Source organism: Amblyomma americanum, chromosome 9 (assembly GCF_052857255.1).
Source record: "Amblyomma americanum isolate KBUSLIRL-KWMA chromosome 9, ASM5285725v1, whole genome shotgun sequence".
In the NCBI taxonomy this organism is placed as follows: domain Eukaryota; kingdom Metazoa; phylum Arthropoda; class Arachnida; order Ixodida; family Ixodidae; genus Amblyomma; species Amblyomma americanum.
The window spans coordinates 97,207,821-97,225,214 of record NC_135505.1 but is presented as its reverse complement, the minus strand read 5'-3'; the positions used below and the strand labels follow the sequence as shown (position 1 = coordinate 97,225,214).

The 17,394-nt window shown below is 46.3% G+C and overlaps 1 protein-coding gene across 1 annotated transcript in view; it reads right to left on the bottom strand.

Moving 5' to 3' along the window:
* The window catches only part of LOC144103525 (uncharacterized), a 48,498-nt gene that overhangs the window by 2,810 nt on the left and 28,294 nt on the right, over positions 1–17,394 (bottom strand). The window contains exons 8-9 of the mRNA XM_077636223.1: positions 5,753–6,008; positions 699–899 (exon numbers count right to left, since the gene is read on the bottom strand). Coding sequence (XP_077492349.1) covers positions 699–899; positions 5,753–6,008 — 457 coding nt within the window. The remainder of the gene's footprint in view (positions 1–698; positions 900–5,752; positions 6,009–17,394) is intronic.

Here is a 17,394-nt window from a genome sequence, read left to right as displayed (position 1 = left end):
CAACTAAGTGCCCCCGCCCCCAGAAATTTTTGCACACCTCGTGACTTTCTTTAATTGCAGAAAAAAAAGCATCATGTTTTGGATCCCTTAGTACAGAAAACTGGATCACTTGTTTTAAAAGCAGAAGTTTTACCCCTCCTTCCGTAGCATCTTTGCCGTGTGCGCGAATTTAACCTTGAACCGAGGAGAAACCACGTGACAGCACTGACGTCACTCAGCTTCCGCCGCTGCCGAAACCGAGCGCTCACTTCTGCCTAGTCACGTAGAAATCATGACGTCACTTCACCGCAGCCAATCCGCAGCCGTGCGCTCCGCTCTGCCTAGATGGCCTTCGCTGCCTCACAGCCAGTGCCAACGGATTGCTACAGCTCTCGGCAATTGAACAGCAGTCGTCACGGATGATACAGGCGAGATGTCGGCCTGACTAAAGACGGCGCTTTTACCTATGTTTTCTCTGCACGCCTGTTTCTTGCGTGGTCTCGCTCCAACTAGCTGGACGACAAACGCTTCTCATTACGGTCTGGGGAAAGTAAACGCTGCGCGTCACCAACCGACTCTCTAACTACATCGTGCTCATAAATGCGTGCCACACCATCCTCACAACCTGGGTTTGTGCCATTACAATTAAATCATAACATACTAAAAAGCACATACACTTCAATGATGGGGAAGAAAAAGTAAGTGTTCCAGAGGCTCACCTCTTATTATTGCCTCCGTGGTGTTGTCATACGAAGGTCTATTTGGGAACCTGGTGACGTGATTCACTGTTTTGTTACCATCGCAGTTCCAAGTGACTTCGATTCCTCCGTATCTGACCTCGACAGGGGGGTTCCAGCGAAGGAATGCGCTATTTTCTCTCGTGATAACAGTCAGCCCCGACAGCGAGGACGGACCTGGAACTGTGAAAAGCGCCTCAGCCGCGAAACCAAGAAAGAAACTTTATACTGAAACACTGAGCTGAGAGGCCAGCACGCACTGCGTTGTGGTATGCCTGGAGTAGGCGACGACAAAAACCTTTTCCATGAATACATCGCTAACGCCTGCAGGTCAATTGACTCAGGAGCTTCTATAAAAAATCCGTGATATACGATATGCGACTCCAAACAATGATTAAGAAGAATAGCTGGAATTGAAAACCTAATTTAATTAAAAGCACAGCAGTGTCAATGTTTGCCACTTCAGCGCTGCCAACCCTGTGCCCGCCATGAGTGCATCTGTGCACCACTGGTGTGATATTGCTGCCCTAACGGAAACAAATAAAACAAGTTCAACTAGCGCAAAAGCTGCGCGAGATGCTGCTACGTTGGCTAGAGAAGAAGTCTGCCGACTCCAGGGCTCAAAGCGTAGTTCTTTGCTTCCTCACTTTATTAGATCAAAAGTGGCACTGCGGTGAGAGGCATGTACTCGTAGCAAAGCGGCACACTGCGTCCGCTACTGGTTCCTCCTTATCCCAATATTCTGCGCCACGTTTAATATCATTTCGAGCAAGATATGTCTTTAATTACAACATGTTTCTGGCAAAGTTGGTGCATTCTGAATTTATGAAAACTGACAACCCTGACACAGGCATCCACAGAACAGAGAAGATTCGCCAGACACAAGCGCTTGTCTTGTAAATTTTGCTGCTCAGTGCTTCCTTGTGTTAGCGCTGTTATTTTTCTTGGATTCAATATGTCTTTACACGTAGATAAAAGCAGACATTATTGATATCCTTTGAAGTTCTTTGACATTCGGAAGTCATTGGATCCATGCCCTCTTGCAACGTTTTGCTCGCAGGTACAGTCGCCAGTAAAAAAGATTAGCAGTAGTAACATGCTACAGGAGCGGCAGATAACAACGTTCGGCGCTGCGGTACGAACACGCCGATAAAAAAACTGCCAGGTGTGTTCGTTAAGCACGGCGCCGCGCCAGTCGTGTGGTGCGAATTCCCCCGCTCCGGTGACGTCATTGTGCTAATATATTTGACTGGCGACTGTACACACAGGCAAAAATTTAGTGTTCGCGCGGTTTCTAATAGTACCGAGGTAAGAGCATTTAACTGTATATTTGAAGGATAAAAGTGGCACCAGATCACTACCCAGGGTGCAAATACGTTGAAGGGGCTACATTTATGCTTTATCGTAGTTCCACTTACAGTCAAGCTAGAGGAAGCGCGGTTTTTATTGCGTTAGCACTAGGTCGCCCCCTCCTACCGACTCCGATTTCGCATTTGTATGAAGCCTGCTTGATTCTTTCAGATAGCAACCTGCACACTTTGTTAGAAGCCTCACCTTTGTATGATGTCTGCTAACTTTAAAGCTGCGCCTCGAACCGACACGAAAACCGAAGTCAAACCCAAAGTGCAAGCACACTAAATTCGCATTTGGCCTAACAATGCTAACATTGCGAAATGCAATCGAAAAAGTTGAGTTCCAGATCACTTGCTATTTTTGACTGTTTCTTTGTGGTGCTGGATGGCGATCTAAAGAACTCGTTCCTTGCGAAAACAGCATCGAGGAATGGAAAAATTAAACCTTTCTTTTGATTAATATTGTGAAAACGAAATTACTAGAAGTGCTTCTATTGCTCACTCATATATGACTCATTCATATAAGGCGGCGGCTGCAAAACATATTATCGTTTCATTGTCTATTTCAATAAACGGTCGCTGTGTAACGCGTTATTTCAGGTAGAAATGCAGTTTAATTGAGCTTTCGAAGTTTCTTCTAACACCGGACCGGGTAGAAAACGACATGCGCCACAGCAGCAGGGCTCGGACCACTGTGCCAATTCTGGCGTCATGAAATGAAGAAGCAGTGAAGTACTGAATTTGGCCCAGCCACCCATTTAACCATCGTAAAGCTGAACTGTAAGGACACGTACAGGCCTTGCAGAGTGTATGACTAAGTTGAGAGGAAAGTGCGCTGCAGGCAGAACAAAATAAGTAAAAAACAAAAGTGCTTTCGAACTACATATTTTTACAACCTCGGAAAAAATACATTCGACTAAGATGCCACTGCGGACATGAGAACTAGTCTTCTACTTATTTCAGCGCATAAGAGACAAGTATGACCTAAGATTAGTGTGGTAATAAAAAATGTGTTATTTCTCGTAATTCTGTCCAATTGGCAAAGAAATATTATAAGAAAAGCTTGAAATCGACGTTACCATGTTACGCGGAATCGATTCAAAGAAATAAAAACGTGTTAGCGGCAAGATGTGAACTAGAGGGCTCAGATTAAGAAGTTTGCTGAGGTTTAATCCCCTCATTTGGCACCACTCAATTTTTTTACTTTTTTCCTCCTCTCGAATCTCATACTTAAAAGCATCGTAGCCGTCACGTTTAAAACATCACATAAGTTAGCACTTTATTCCTCTCTACATCGTCGTCCATAATAATGGTCTCGGCGCACCTGCGAAGAACATTTCAATCCCATTCTCAACGTTCCGGCTCTTCGGTCTCCACGTAATAGTACTGTCATTGTTTATCATTGCACCAGACTGCGGATACCGTTTTAACCCTCTAGAGGTAAAGGCCCTGTTCTCTACAAAATCTGGTGTCGGCGTTGTCAGCTTAGCCGGCATCGGCGCTGTGCGCGAAAAATCACGGGCATGGCTCTGGCACGCGGTAGCCAGAGCTGACATGGCCGGGCACAGATTGTTCGTAGGGCGGCACGACGCCACGTAACGAGGCCAATTCGGGAGGAGCTGCCAACTCGGGTTTCTCAAATAAGATTGGGTCTGAGTGGAATCTGGCTGTGATTAGCTCCCCCTAGGGCACCTAGGTACATTCTCATGGCTTAGTTAAGCGAGGCTTTATATTCGCGAACACGCTATCGCGTTTTACTCTTGAAGGCGCAGCTTGAGAGTCCCCTAATTTTTCCACTATTCGATCATTATTTGTTTCGGTGCATATTCTAGTAACATGCTCTTGAAATCTCGCACTTTGTCTGCCTTCTGCACTATTTTGAACGCCGCTTTGATAGACGCTGATGTTTGCCTTCTCCTAAACGAAATAGCGCCCCAGCCTAGGAAGTCTCCGCAGTGATCCTTGTGGGTATTACGATGCCAATAATGTCACCAAATAGTGATCATTACAAATAACGATGAATGAGTTAGGCAGACAGAGCAGTACAGTAGGCCTAAAAATTAACAAGCAGAAAACCAAAGCAATGTTCAACAGCCTAGCATATGGCAGGCTCTCTCAGATTATGAATAGCAGGTTACCAATATCCCTCAAGAGAAACTCTACAACAGCTGTATATTACCGGTACTCACCTACAGGGCAGAAACGTGGAGGCGAACGAAAAGGGTTCAACTCATGTTCAGGGCAATACAGCGAGCCATGAAAAAAAAAGATACATGTAAGGTTAAGAAATCGGAAGCAGGCAGAGTGGGTGAGGGAACAACCGGGTGTTAATGACATCCTAGTCGAAATCAAGAGGCAGAAATAGGCTTGGGCAGGACATGTACTGCGAAGGCAAGATAACCGCTGGTCCTTAAGGGTAACGGAACGGATTCCAAGAGGAGCCAAGCGTAGCGGGGGGCGGCAGAAGGTTAGGTGGGCGGATAAGGTGAGGAAGTTTGCAGGAATAGAGTGGGCGCAGCTGGCAAAGGACAGGGCTTTTTGGAGAGACATTGGCGAGGCCTTTGCTCTGGAGTGGGTGTAGTGAGGCTGGTGATAATGGTGATGATGAATATCACCAAAATGAGAAATCAGAGAAAAATGTAGAGATTACGGAAGCGTGGTGGCTTATCGAAACACTCAGATAGCTTTAAAATGCTTCCGAGGAATATTCTACTATTGTACTGGTATAGTCTTTTTCGGCGAAAATGCACCGGTCTGTGTCTGTGTGCGAAGCCTTCATCCAAACCCATAGGTATCTGGAGCGAGGCGGGCACCTCTCCGGCCGGAAGGTACCTCCTGCGCAGCACCCTCTGCAGGTGTTACCTCAGAGCACAGGCCAGTAAAAATTTGGGGGACTCTAAGCTCCGCCTTTAGGGGTGTGTCGCGACTGCCGTTCCTTGTGCCCATGCAGACATGGACACTTTTCCCTCTTCACAATCACAATCAATATGTGAAACAGCTCAAATCATACATGTGAAGTCGGGTTTTAACTAAGCCTTACGGATTTGCCTCAGTGGTGTAGTGGTAGCATGTCTGCCTCGCAACAGATGAAGATTCAGCGGTTTCCAATGCACCGCTGATTTCTCTGGCGCTATCTATGTGCGTGTTTTGCAGCAACCACTTTCTCGATCAGTCCAGATATTTCCGTCACTCGGGGCCTCTACGTATTCACGTAAAGAAACATCTTCCACCTCCATCCTCCCGAAGGGCCACCGACCTCCGCGCCATCCGCCTCCACCCTCGAGAAGCTTCCTCTCTCCAGAAGACACACAGCAGCAGAACGAAAATCGAAGTAGAAATTAAATTCAAAGACGAGATCCTGTAAAAGTGCAGTCTACAAACCATTGTGCTGACGTAGATCAGTCGCCTCCCATCATGTGATTTCGTGCGCATTTTAAACTTGGGTCGTGATGGTAAGGTACCTGCTCTTTATTACGGCTCCTTATTGCAGAGCGCGGGCATAGTAGATTATGTTCTTGATTATCAGCGCCCCAGCAGCGGGTAATGCGGGAGATATTTTTAATTAATCGACGTGTGGGCGTATCTCGTCATGAGCTTTACTCGTATCATTAACGTTTCTTGTATTCATATTTAGAGGGTGGTTAAAATTTACTCTATATACGCTATAAATATAAGATGTCGAACCTTGCCTGTACTTGTTGACTACGACCGATTTCTGTTTTCCGCATCCATGACAGTTGCAGGCGCGGACCCAAACCAGTTTAGCGTTATTGCGTCTAAATTCTGTCAGAACTGGTTTCGAGCCGACCTGGACTCCGTGGCGGGGGGTCAGCCTGATGTATCCCCTTGTCAACCTCTCATTCCGGCCGTAGTTGATGGTGACATCGCACTCGGCCGAGTCGTTGCACATTGTCCACTCACCATGCTCCTGCGTTTTGTACTGTGCCAAAAGATAGGGCCAAGTAAATTGGTTGCATTTATAACATATTCGTATATTCCGTATACTCCGTATATTCGTATATATATATATATCGTATATTCCGGTACACAGGCTGTGTTTACATTTACTGCAGCCTCATCAGGGCTGTTGCTTTAGTTGGGGAGAAAAAGCACAAAAAGGCGTAATATACAGTTAACAGCATAATAACAGCATAAACACACTTGGTACGATACGCAAAAAATGTTTCCATTGCAGTGAGCGGGCATCACCGCACAATGAATTCCAGTGCGCAACAACGCGAGGCAAGAAACTGGATTCGAACGCATCTGTGAAGGAGTTAATAGGCGACACCTGCAAGGAATCATAGTTATAGTTCCTAGTAGAAAAGGACAGAAAACTGTGCGCACTAACGAAATACATGAAAACGGTCGGGACGAATGAACAAGGCTGTCAAAATATTTTTAACCCTCACTGCCGCTATGATTACAAAGGACGGAGAGACATCATGTAGGAAAGGTCGATGACGGCGAAAACATTTTGTCATAACATCGAAAATAAACTGCGCAGCTGTACATTGGACAGATTCAAGACTTTTGACATAGGTGTATTTAATAGGATGCTATACTGGTTTGGTTTACGGGTTTAACGTCCTAAAGCATCACAGGCTATGAGGGACGTCGTATTGAAGCGCTCAGGAAATTGTGACCACCTGGGGTTCTTTAACATGCACTGACATCGCACAGTACGCGGGCCTCTAGAATGTCGCCTCCATCAAAATTTGAACGCCGCAGGCACGATTGAACCCACGTCTTTCAGGTCAGCAGCCGAGCACCAAAACCACTGAGCCTCCACGGTGGCCGGACGCTAGATATTGTCCCATACTCCGGAAGTGGAAGGATTAGAGATTGTTTTGCAAGTTGGCAATTTAGTTTCTTGCGAGCAATACAGAGTGTGTTCAGTGTTCCCAGCCTCCTGATTGCATGGTCAAAAATTGCTCTAATGTTTTCAACCAACAGAAGTTAAAAGAGAGATCAACAAGATATTTGGAATAAATCAAATGTTTCAAAGGCTTTGTAATCAGTAAAGGTAAAAAGACCAATTTACGACAGTAAAATGGCATTAAGAAAAATTTTTCATAATTCATTTTTTTTGCCAAGTTTCACACCATGAGCAAAAGATGAAAAAGATGTGTTTAGTTTACCCGCCGAGGTGGCTCAGTGGTTAAGGCGCTCGGGTACTGAGGCGGAGTACTCGTACTCGAACCCCGGCGGCCGCATTTCGATGGCGGCGAAACGGAATAACGCGTGTGCTGTGCGATGTCAGTGCACATTAAAGATATCCAGCTGGTCGAAATTATTGCGGAGCCGTCCACTACGGCACTTCTTTCTATATTTCTTTCTTTTTTTTTCTTTCTTTCTATCTTTTTTTCTTTCTCTCGCTCTTTCTCTCTCTCTTTCTTTCTTTCTTTCTTTCCTTCTTTCTTTCTCTCTTTATTTCTTCCTTTCTGTCTTTCCTTATTTCTTTCTTTATTTATTTCTTCCTTTCTTTCCCTCTCTTCTTCCTTACGGCGCGGTTCGGGTGTCCACCTAGTAATGTGAAAGAGTTACTGCGTTGTTTCCTTTCCTCAAAACAAATTTTTATTTTTGTTCGTTTCGTAGCCGGTGATTCCCAGAGTACCTCATTTGACTATGCGTTGCAAAATCAACGTCTTACAAACGCATTTAGAAAGAATGTCTAGGGGCGAAGCATTAGGGTGTGGTAAGAATAATCACTGTGATACACCGGGTTATACGTTGATAGTTTCAGATCAACAGTAGACGAAGGAAACATTCTCTGTGCTATTAAGTATAAAATTTGATATCCATTGCTCTAGTGACGGGTCTTTGAAAATTGTGTTCAGCTTACAAACACGTTTAGTGTGAAAAACGACATCGAAGGCACAGATATATACGTCTTTATAGATATGTGGACATACACATACGACGGTATAGATGGATAAATAATGAGCAAGCTGGGAGCGCATATCCAGAGAACTAGTAATGTCGTGCCATGGTGAAATTTAAACGAAATATTTTTTCTTCAAGAAATTCTGAAATCTGTTTACGTATTTCATGTTCTAGTAGTCTTTATGACTGCAATTAAATTTAATGAAAACGAGCTTAAGTGAAAAAGAAACTACAAGGGACACGACGGCTCCGCCCTAAGGGTATGCCGCGAGCACGTTAGTGGGTCAATGGCCGCCTATGCGGAATTGCTGATACTCTACTTTAGATTCATAGATCGCTAAGAGTCCTCATGGCACTCCTAATGGAGAGGTTGAGAGGTTATGCGATGCGCCACTGCCCTGCAAAGGCAGGTGCTGCCACCGGTGGTGCTTCTGCGCCCAGGTTGCTCTCTGCAACCAACGTCTCGCGACCATTTAACTACCACCTGCCACGGTTGTCAGTTTTCTCACTATCCGGTGGACAGGTTAAGATGACGCCACAAGGTCACGTGACCACGGTAGCCCACCTAGACTCCTGGAGCCGAAGGGTTTCTCCGGGCGTTCCGGCTGCGAGTCGTCAAACGGTCGCCAGTTCTAACGCCGGATAATTTTTTTGTACATGGGGTACTAAAAGTCCGGAAGCGGACAGAGTGGGCGAGGGAACAAACGCGTGTTAATGAAAACCTGGTCTAAATCAAGATTAGGAAATGGGAATTGGCAGTGAATGTAGTACGAAGGAACGATAACCGCTGCTCCCTATGGGGAACTTAGGAGCTTCGGGTAGAAGGCAACAGTAGCAGGGGGCGGCAGAAGGTTAGGTGGGCGGATGAGATTAAGAAGTTTGCCGGAATAGGGTGGGCGTAGCTGGCAAAGGACAGGGTTAAATGGAGAGACATGGGAGAGGTCTTTGCCCTGCAGTGGGCGTAGTCAGGCTGATGATGATGATGATTACGGGAGCAGAATATGCGTACTTTATTTCCATTATCGCAGCATCTTACTGGGACGACGCTTAACCTACCCTGAAGAGTGCAATGGGCAACGTTAGAAAACCCACCCACTCAAGCAATCTGTAATAGATTCATATACAGCCGGGAGTCCTCATACCAGTACTGCGACAGTGGTACTGCGATTAATCGACGCGCCCCTGCTCCGGCAAGTGGCTTCTTCGAACACTGCCACTGGTGGGGTTTGTGAAAGCCAGGTTGCTCTTCCCTAGCTCCCGTGAGGCCAATTTTTGCTCAGATCAATCTCACTACCAAGAAGCTAATGCGCAGTGCCACGTAGAATAGGCGGCAATTGCACTGTATATATTTGAATTAATTTGATTGCCACCTACCATCTTCGGCAGGTTTCCAATACCGCTGAGCAGATTTCCAGCTCCTTACCTCGGCGGGTGGGCCACTTGCTTTTTTATGACACGGACGGCCGCTAGTTTGTCTCGAGAACAGGGCCTCTAATGCTATCATTAGACCACGTATAAATACCTCGGTCTTCACGTTCATTCAGACCTAACATGGAACCACCACATTACCCTTATTCTTCCATCTGCTAATCGGTCATTAGGCTTCTTAAAACATAACTTAAAGCATGCTCCCTCTCACCTCCAATTACGTGCTTACACCATTCTTATTCGACCTAAAATTGAAAATGCTTCGGCTATTTGGGACCCTCATCACGCATATTTAATAAATAACTTCGAATCATATTCGCACAGCTCGTTTCATCTACTCTGTTTATTCATGTCATTCCAGCATCGCAGCCTTGAAGAAACGCGCTGATCTGCAAGATCTATATCTCCGTCGTACGGTGACACGCTTATCGCTTTTTCATAAACTGTATCATCACCCAACGCTTCATAATGGCTTTTTTTCTTTGCCTTCCTCCATTTTTGACCGCCGTGAACATCCGTTTAAAGTTAAGCGCTCGTCATGCCGTACATCTCACTATGCACATTCATTCATTCTAAGCACTATAACCAACTGAAACGCTCTCCTTTCAGATGTTGCTACCACCACTGATCCGGAGAAATTTTTAAACTAATATCTGCCAGTACTACTTGGGTAACATCTTTTAGTACAATGTTAACTTACCAGTGCAATATATTTTTGTCCTTTAGCTCTGTTAATAATGATTCTCGTTGTTTTATTTTATGCCGTTGTCGATAGACATTGTATAACTTGTATTAATTTTACTCTGTTAATGTTTCTGTTTCTTGCCATTTATGCTTCAATGCTTAATTATGTCGGTTTTGTATTTTTATTAAAACGATTTGTATTCTTTTATTTGTTTTTGTTTTCAGTTTCTTGAATTTTTTGGCTTAGTTATTTCTTTTGATTCTTGCCTGTACCGCTCCCCCTCCCCCCCTATGTAATACCCTCAAATTGAATGCCTTTAGTGGTATTTTGTATAAATAAATAAAAATTATAAAAATATCTTAATGTCAGAAAACGGAATAGTGTTCCAGATTGCACTACTAATACCAGAGATCCTGTCGCACTTGAAAGTATAATGGCCCGCAGATTTGCCTAATCATTTCATATGGAAATCTTTTATAGCTTCACTTTTCTCCTATAGCCCTGCATTCTACCGTCGAACCCATAGCATCAGCCGCATGACCTTGATTATTTGTGAATAACTTATTTCGCTTAATTAAGAGATTCATTAGTTGCTCTATTTAAACAAAATTCAACAGAATTGCCGCCCTCTCTTCTCTTTCCCACTTTCCCCGATCGGGAGTTGGCAGTTGGGATAGGCGGTAGAAGGAAGAGAGCGATGGGGCAGAGGCGACGGGTGGCACGTTAAAATTTCGACGATCCTCATGAATATGTCTAGACTTTCTTAAGGCTGACGATGTAGCATCCTCGGCCATACTCACGGCGATATGGTTGGACAAAAGCACAAACTGTTTTCGCGGATTAATGAGCTAAACCTGAAACCTTACCTTATAGTTTTCTTTTTGTGTATGTTTTTCCACCGAAAACTTACCTACCCACTATTACTAATTTTTCGTAAAATGTACTAATTTAGACCCGTATTAGGATTTTACAAATTTTTCCTCAAATATACGGAAATTAAATTATATTTGCGAAAAACATTTGAAATTCTGTAAAAAAAATCTCGTTGCTAGTCCTACTTTGCGGCGTCACGAAAGAGGAATATTTTACATCTGTGAAATCAGCAGCAGCAGGTGGAACATTATGCAGTAAAAGATCGTTAATTCGACCCAACTAAATAAACGCTTATTCTTGCACCTCAACCCCCGCAAATTTGAATAATTCGGGCTGCTGGCACAGCCCCACCAAATGCCCATTAACACTATGGCCTCGGAAACACGATTATTGAAACGCCCAGGGTGTGGAACTCTTGTATGGGCAAAGTGAAGCATGAAAGATTTAAAAAAATGGTCAGTTCGGACGGGCTGGCGAAGTCGAGCTGAGTCACGGTATTGCATGTTCTACAAGACGGCCACGCATGCATTCGTTTCCAGGCCTCAACTGCATGTTCCAATGCTTCTGGCGTCTACCTGATGCATGCGATTTGACGATCGGCTATCGTTTGCGCTTAACAGTGAGGCAAGCCAGCCACACGGCGTTTAGAGCATTTAGCTAATTTCTTAAAGCCGTCTTATTTGCTGATCCGATAAGGCTCTGAAACCAATGCGCGCTTCCCTAGATTCTGTGATACTTCCGTTCTTCCAGCGGATCCCAATTACGCTCTCGTCCATGGGCTATTCGCCCTTTGTGCGTCTCCTTACGTGCGACGCCACATGTGAAGAGACTCCAGCGCTATCGTGTCGTCTACCGAAAGAACCGTCGAACCGCGACATTTTTCGTAACAGAAAATATTTCCTCTTCGCCTCCACCTCCAGGTGGCGAAGGTTTGGCGAATTTGAGAGAGCATCCAGGTTGGCTCGCATGCCGAAACCTATTGAGACGAATGCAAGAAATGTACACGATTGTGATCTTTACTTATATTACAACTCCTGATCTGGGCTCTGATATGTTAAATATTCTGTAACGGGTTTATTTATTGTAGTGCATCCCCGGTTAAGGTGTTGAATGCTAAAGGTGGGGTTAGCCTTGTTTTATCTGCCGGCAATTGCTCCACCGCTGCGTCCCTTCGATATTAACAATGCCGCATCTACCCCGCTAAGCGCACAGTCTCTTATAATAGCACACATTCTCTCCCGCAGTCACCATCTATGCACCCAATCAATCCACACAGTTCACATCCCAGTCCACTCCAGAAGTCACCATCTAAGCACATATTCAGTCACAGTAGAACATAGGCCATTGTAGCACCACACTCCATACACACATTCACTCACAGTATAAAGTAGTCCACTCCGGAAGACACCATCTACACACACATTCAATCACAGTAGGCCATAGTCCGTTCCTGCTGTCACAATTTAAAAACAAGATCCGTGTTCTGCAGAAATGGTAAAAGAAGGCGCGCAGCTTCCCTTCTGCATGTCTGGTTTCCACTCGGGTAGACAATGCCCTGCACTGTGCTGTGACGGGTTCCTGTCTTCTTGAAGGAAGTGAACATCACATGCCTTTCCGCGTTGTACTCTGGGCAGTACATAATATATTGTTCGATATACCCGCACACACCACATAAAGAGCAGAGCGGAGACGATGCTTTGCAGGTCTTATGCATCCATGCAGGAGTGCGAGCAGAGGCCGTGCGAATTCGATGTAGAAGGGTCGCCTGAGATCTTCTCAGTCCCTTGGTCACACATGGCTTGTGGGACGCACTCCATAGGGTACTGAAGTGATCGAGCACCGTTTTCCTGCAGAGACTTTTCCCATCTTGAGGTACTTTTTTTGATGGAATCCTTGAGAGAGCTTTATGGGCGAGACTGTCTGCCACCTCATTAACGTTGGCTCCTATGTAAGAGGGCACCCACTGGAAATGTAGAGTAAAGTCTCTGCTGTGGAGATTCTGCACCAAGCGCAGATAGCTTAGAGACAAGGCGTCAGTAGGGAATCCGCACTCTAACCTCTGAAGGGCAGATTTTGAATCAGTTCGGATGACAACAGGTTGAGCCGGACAAGACCCTAACTTCCATAAAGCCGCATCAATAGCAACACTTTCAGCCGTTGTGGAGGATACGACAGCAGTACAGCGTACGGACCACTTACAGTCCAAAGAAGAAATGCAAAAAGCCGCTGCGCTAGCTTGTTTGAACTTGTCCACAGAACCAACCATGAAAATTTGAAGATGGCAGGCATAATCTGTTTCCAAGTATTCCAGTACAAGCGAACGCGTTGCTTCCAAAGGAGAGCAGCGCTTTGCGCTCACATGGGGAATTGTGACCTTACAGTCGAGGGTCGGAAAAGACCAGGGGGGTTCCAATCGTTTCCTTTGCCTTCAGACATTAATGCCTAAAGAACTAAGGGTATTCAGTGCCAAGTAAGCCTTCGACTCGTATCTCTTGCAGAGCCGCTGGAGTAGGGATCGCCCAGCTACCGTCTCTCCTAAGCGGTCAAGATGCATAAATAGTCTCTGAGAAGCGATAAGGCTAAGAGGTTTCGATAGGGACTCATGAAGTACTGCCTTATTCGCAGCCGCCTGGGGAACTCCAATGGCTCTTCTTAGGCCCTTTCTGTGGACAGCTTCGAGACGCTCAAGTTGTGATGCCGAGGAGGAAATTAAAGGTAATTGATACATTATCTGGCTGACCACCAGCGCTTCATGAAGTTTGACCATTGAAGAAGGATGGTTTCCCCATTGCTCACGTGCAATTCTACGGATCACATTGAGACGAGAAGATACAGATGAAACAATCGCGTCTACAGCGTTTCTCCACTGTAGACGGGAGTCAATAATGACGCGCAGGAGACGCGCAGGAGACGCGCGTGGTTGAATTGGCGGATGCAAGAGTGACCGAGGTCTATCTTCAACCGCGCTTGACGTCTTCCTACACCTGGAAACAGAATAAAGCCGAATTTGTCCACTGACAGAGACAACCCCACACCTCGAAGGTAAGCTTGTGCCGAAAGTATAGCCTGTCGAGCTATCAGGGCTAATCGCTTGTGTTGGTAGCCAGTAATCCAGATACAGATGTCGTCAGCATAAAGTGGCATACGCACTTGCCTGCAACTTTTTTTCAACGAATCGGGTAGGCCAGCCATTACGACGATGAAGAGCGTAGGGGAAAGAACACTTCCTTGAGGCCCACATCGTGATAGAACCCTTTCAGTGCTTAACGTACTCCCTAGCCGTACACGAACCGCGCGATCACTTAAAAACTTGAAAATGAATCTTCACATAAGGCCCTGTATGCCCATGCCTTGCAAACTGTTTAGAATGGAGCTCTGAAGCACGCTGTCGTAAGCTTTCGCAACATCAAGAAAAATGGGTAAGGTGGAAAGGCCGAAAGCTCTCTGGTGTCAATGTGACTGATCAAGTCTAAGACGCTATATTGGGCAATAAGACCTCGGCGGAATCCTGTCATACATGATGGCAGTGCCTTGCTGTCCTCAAGCCACCATGATAAGCGTTCATTTACCAGCTTCTCCATCAACTTAGCTACACAGGAGGTCAATGACACAGGGCGATACGAGACAAGGTCTGTCATGTCTTTGCCAGGCTTCAGTACTGGAACTACATGTGCCACCTTCCATGACGGAGGAACATCGCCAGTCTCCCAAACTCGATTGATGAAGTTGAGGAGCTCCTTTAAGAGTTGCAAGGGCAGATTATTCAGCATTGTATTGGTTATGCCGTCGGGACGTGGTGAACACCGGCGCCGCAGGCCAGTGAGCGCAGTCTGAAGCTCACGAAGCGCGAACGGGACGTCCATGAAAGACCTGGAGGAAGCAGGTGGTGCATATATATCTATTCCAGAATCAGCGCGTACGAGTGCGTCTGCAAATTCCTCTGCCAACCACGCAATAGGTTTTTCCTTGCGTATTGCAAGAGCTTCAAAAGGCTTTGAAGGGCGACATTCTCTAGCAAGGCTGCCAATAACTGGCCATATTCTCGTTATCGGTGAGAACACAGTCAAACTAGCACTGAATGAGGCCCATTGCTACCTGTACAGCTTGTTCTTGTGCCGTCTAATAGCAGAATTTAGCCTATTGAAGGTCGTCTTCAGTTGCCTGTCGTCCTTCTTCCGCACGAGTAGGCGCTCCGCCCTTCTTCTTGCTGCGCAAAGGTACCTGAGCTTTAAATCCGGGGCCGGAAAATGATCAGGTAACTTGACCGCCGTAGTTGCTGCTAGCTTACTAGAAAGCATTTTGTCAACAACATCACCAGAAACACGTTCTAGGTGCTTTCTGTACTTGTCCCAGTTGACCACGTTGCTAATTTTAGAACCATGCATACGAAAGTCGACAGCAAACACAAAAATCGGATAGTGATCACTTCTCTTGCGGTCAGGCGCTGTTGACCAACTCACGCGGACGTCAGGTGAATGCAGTGTCAGGTCTATAAGCTGTCGTTGAGGCTGGAGGCCGGAAAAAAGTGGGGCTTCCGTCATTGGCAACACACGGGTCCAAACTGTCAATAACCTCTAGAAGTTTGCGTCCACGGGTATCTGTGTTCCTGTCACCACAAACGGCATGATGGGCATTGAAATCACCGCAGATGATTCTAGGTGCTGGGAACCGGTCGCAGAGCTGCTGTAGAAACAAATCTAATGCTACCTTCTTCCGCGGAGACACGTACACGGATGCAATAGAAAAGGTTCGAGAGCCGAGCTATATTCTCACAGCCGGTACCTCAATGTCATCCGTGCAAAGATCGGCAACGCTTAGAGAAACATGTGGAATTTCTCTTCTTATGTAAAGCGCAGCACTTCCTGCAGGAAATGACTTTATGCTGCAGTTTTATTGGCGACATATCCAGTCAAACAACTCCCGCTTGGCAGGTAGTTTCAGTTCAGCTAACCGAGTTAAAATCCCAGCGCAGTTCCACTGCAATATAAACGGCACTTTTCGGTGCATATGAGATCCACGAGGTTTAGCCCCATCCATTTTAGTTCGCAAGGAAGTTTGCTGCGAAGGTGGAAATTAGGGACTCAAAAGAAAGCGCCAGCTATAGGAGGTTCTTCAGGTTACCAGGCGCCATCGCTGGAACATGTGAACGCAAGGGCCCCAAACAAAACATGAAGAAGGTCAGACATACTTTGATTTTTGAGCTCCTTATTTTGCGCAACGCACTCACTTACAACGTCGACAAATGATGCCGACGGGGACGCACTCTTGGCCGCAGTAGCTGGTTTTTTTGTCACTTGTGCATATGAGGGTCCCCCTTGCCGTGAAGTTTGGCTGTGATCCGGCCGCTCAGGAACATGGACACTTCTTGCTGGAGGTCGAACAGTCGTCCTGCGCGCACTGGGCTTTGGCGTCTTGCTGGACTCAGGTCTCTTAGGGACATTGTTGGGCAACGCAACAACATCAGAGTCCAATACTGGGAACTCGTCTAATCCTGGGACAGGCGTCTCAGTCGGTGGGGGTTTTGGACTAGAAATAAGGTCATCCGACGGTGCAAAGCGCTCACATGGAAGGGGCAGCCTCCGAAACTCGATGGATGATCGCCACCGCAATTGGCGCAAGCAAAATCTGCCCTGCAGGTTTTAAAGTCGTGGTCGCCTCCGCACCGCTTACAGCGTCGATCCTTTGTGCAAACTTTGGCCACGTGCCCAAGCCGTTGGCATCTAAAACACCGTGGAGGAACTTCAGTGAACTCTGCAGCTGCGTGTTTTGTGAATCCCAGACCAATTTTTTCTGGCGCTCTGAGTTGGGAGCGAATGTCAACACGACAGAGTTTATTGGTTTCGCAGCCCATTCTTTTCCTGGTGGCTCCACACGACGCACAAGTAGTTTCACGTGCAGCACACCTTGTGGTTTGAGATAATCAAGTAGGTCGCGCTCTGAATACCACCTTGGTACCCCCTAATAACACACGTGTTCTTCATGTAGGAATGGGGCAACCGCACGTTAACTTTGATGCCAAAAATCTGAGAGCTCTGCAGGAGCTTGTCAACCTGCTCTTCCGTCGAGACATCCAGCTGAAGAGCCCCGTGCATGGTGAACCGACTTCGAATTGGAGCTTATCCAAGCAGTGATTGAATGGCCGCGAAAAGTAAGATGGGATTATTCTCTCTTAAATCAACCCCCTTTTCTGTGGGCTCAACCACTATCGGGATCGCTACCGTTCGTTGCTTGCGATGACTCACCAGCTTGAAGCCCTCGTTGGCCACGTCAGCCATATCGGCCACTGACTCATCACCGTCCACGATCGTTGACTCAGCCCCACTAAGCGATGAGGTCTCGCTGAACGGGTGGTCGAGTCCATGTTCTGGTCGCTCCACAGCCTGGGAAGCCATGGCCGCCTCTTCCGAGCCAGCTTTCTTTGAATGGCGTGGTCCCTTTAGGCTTTTCGGCACCG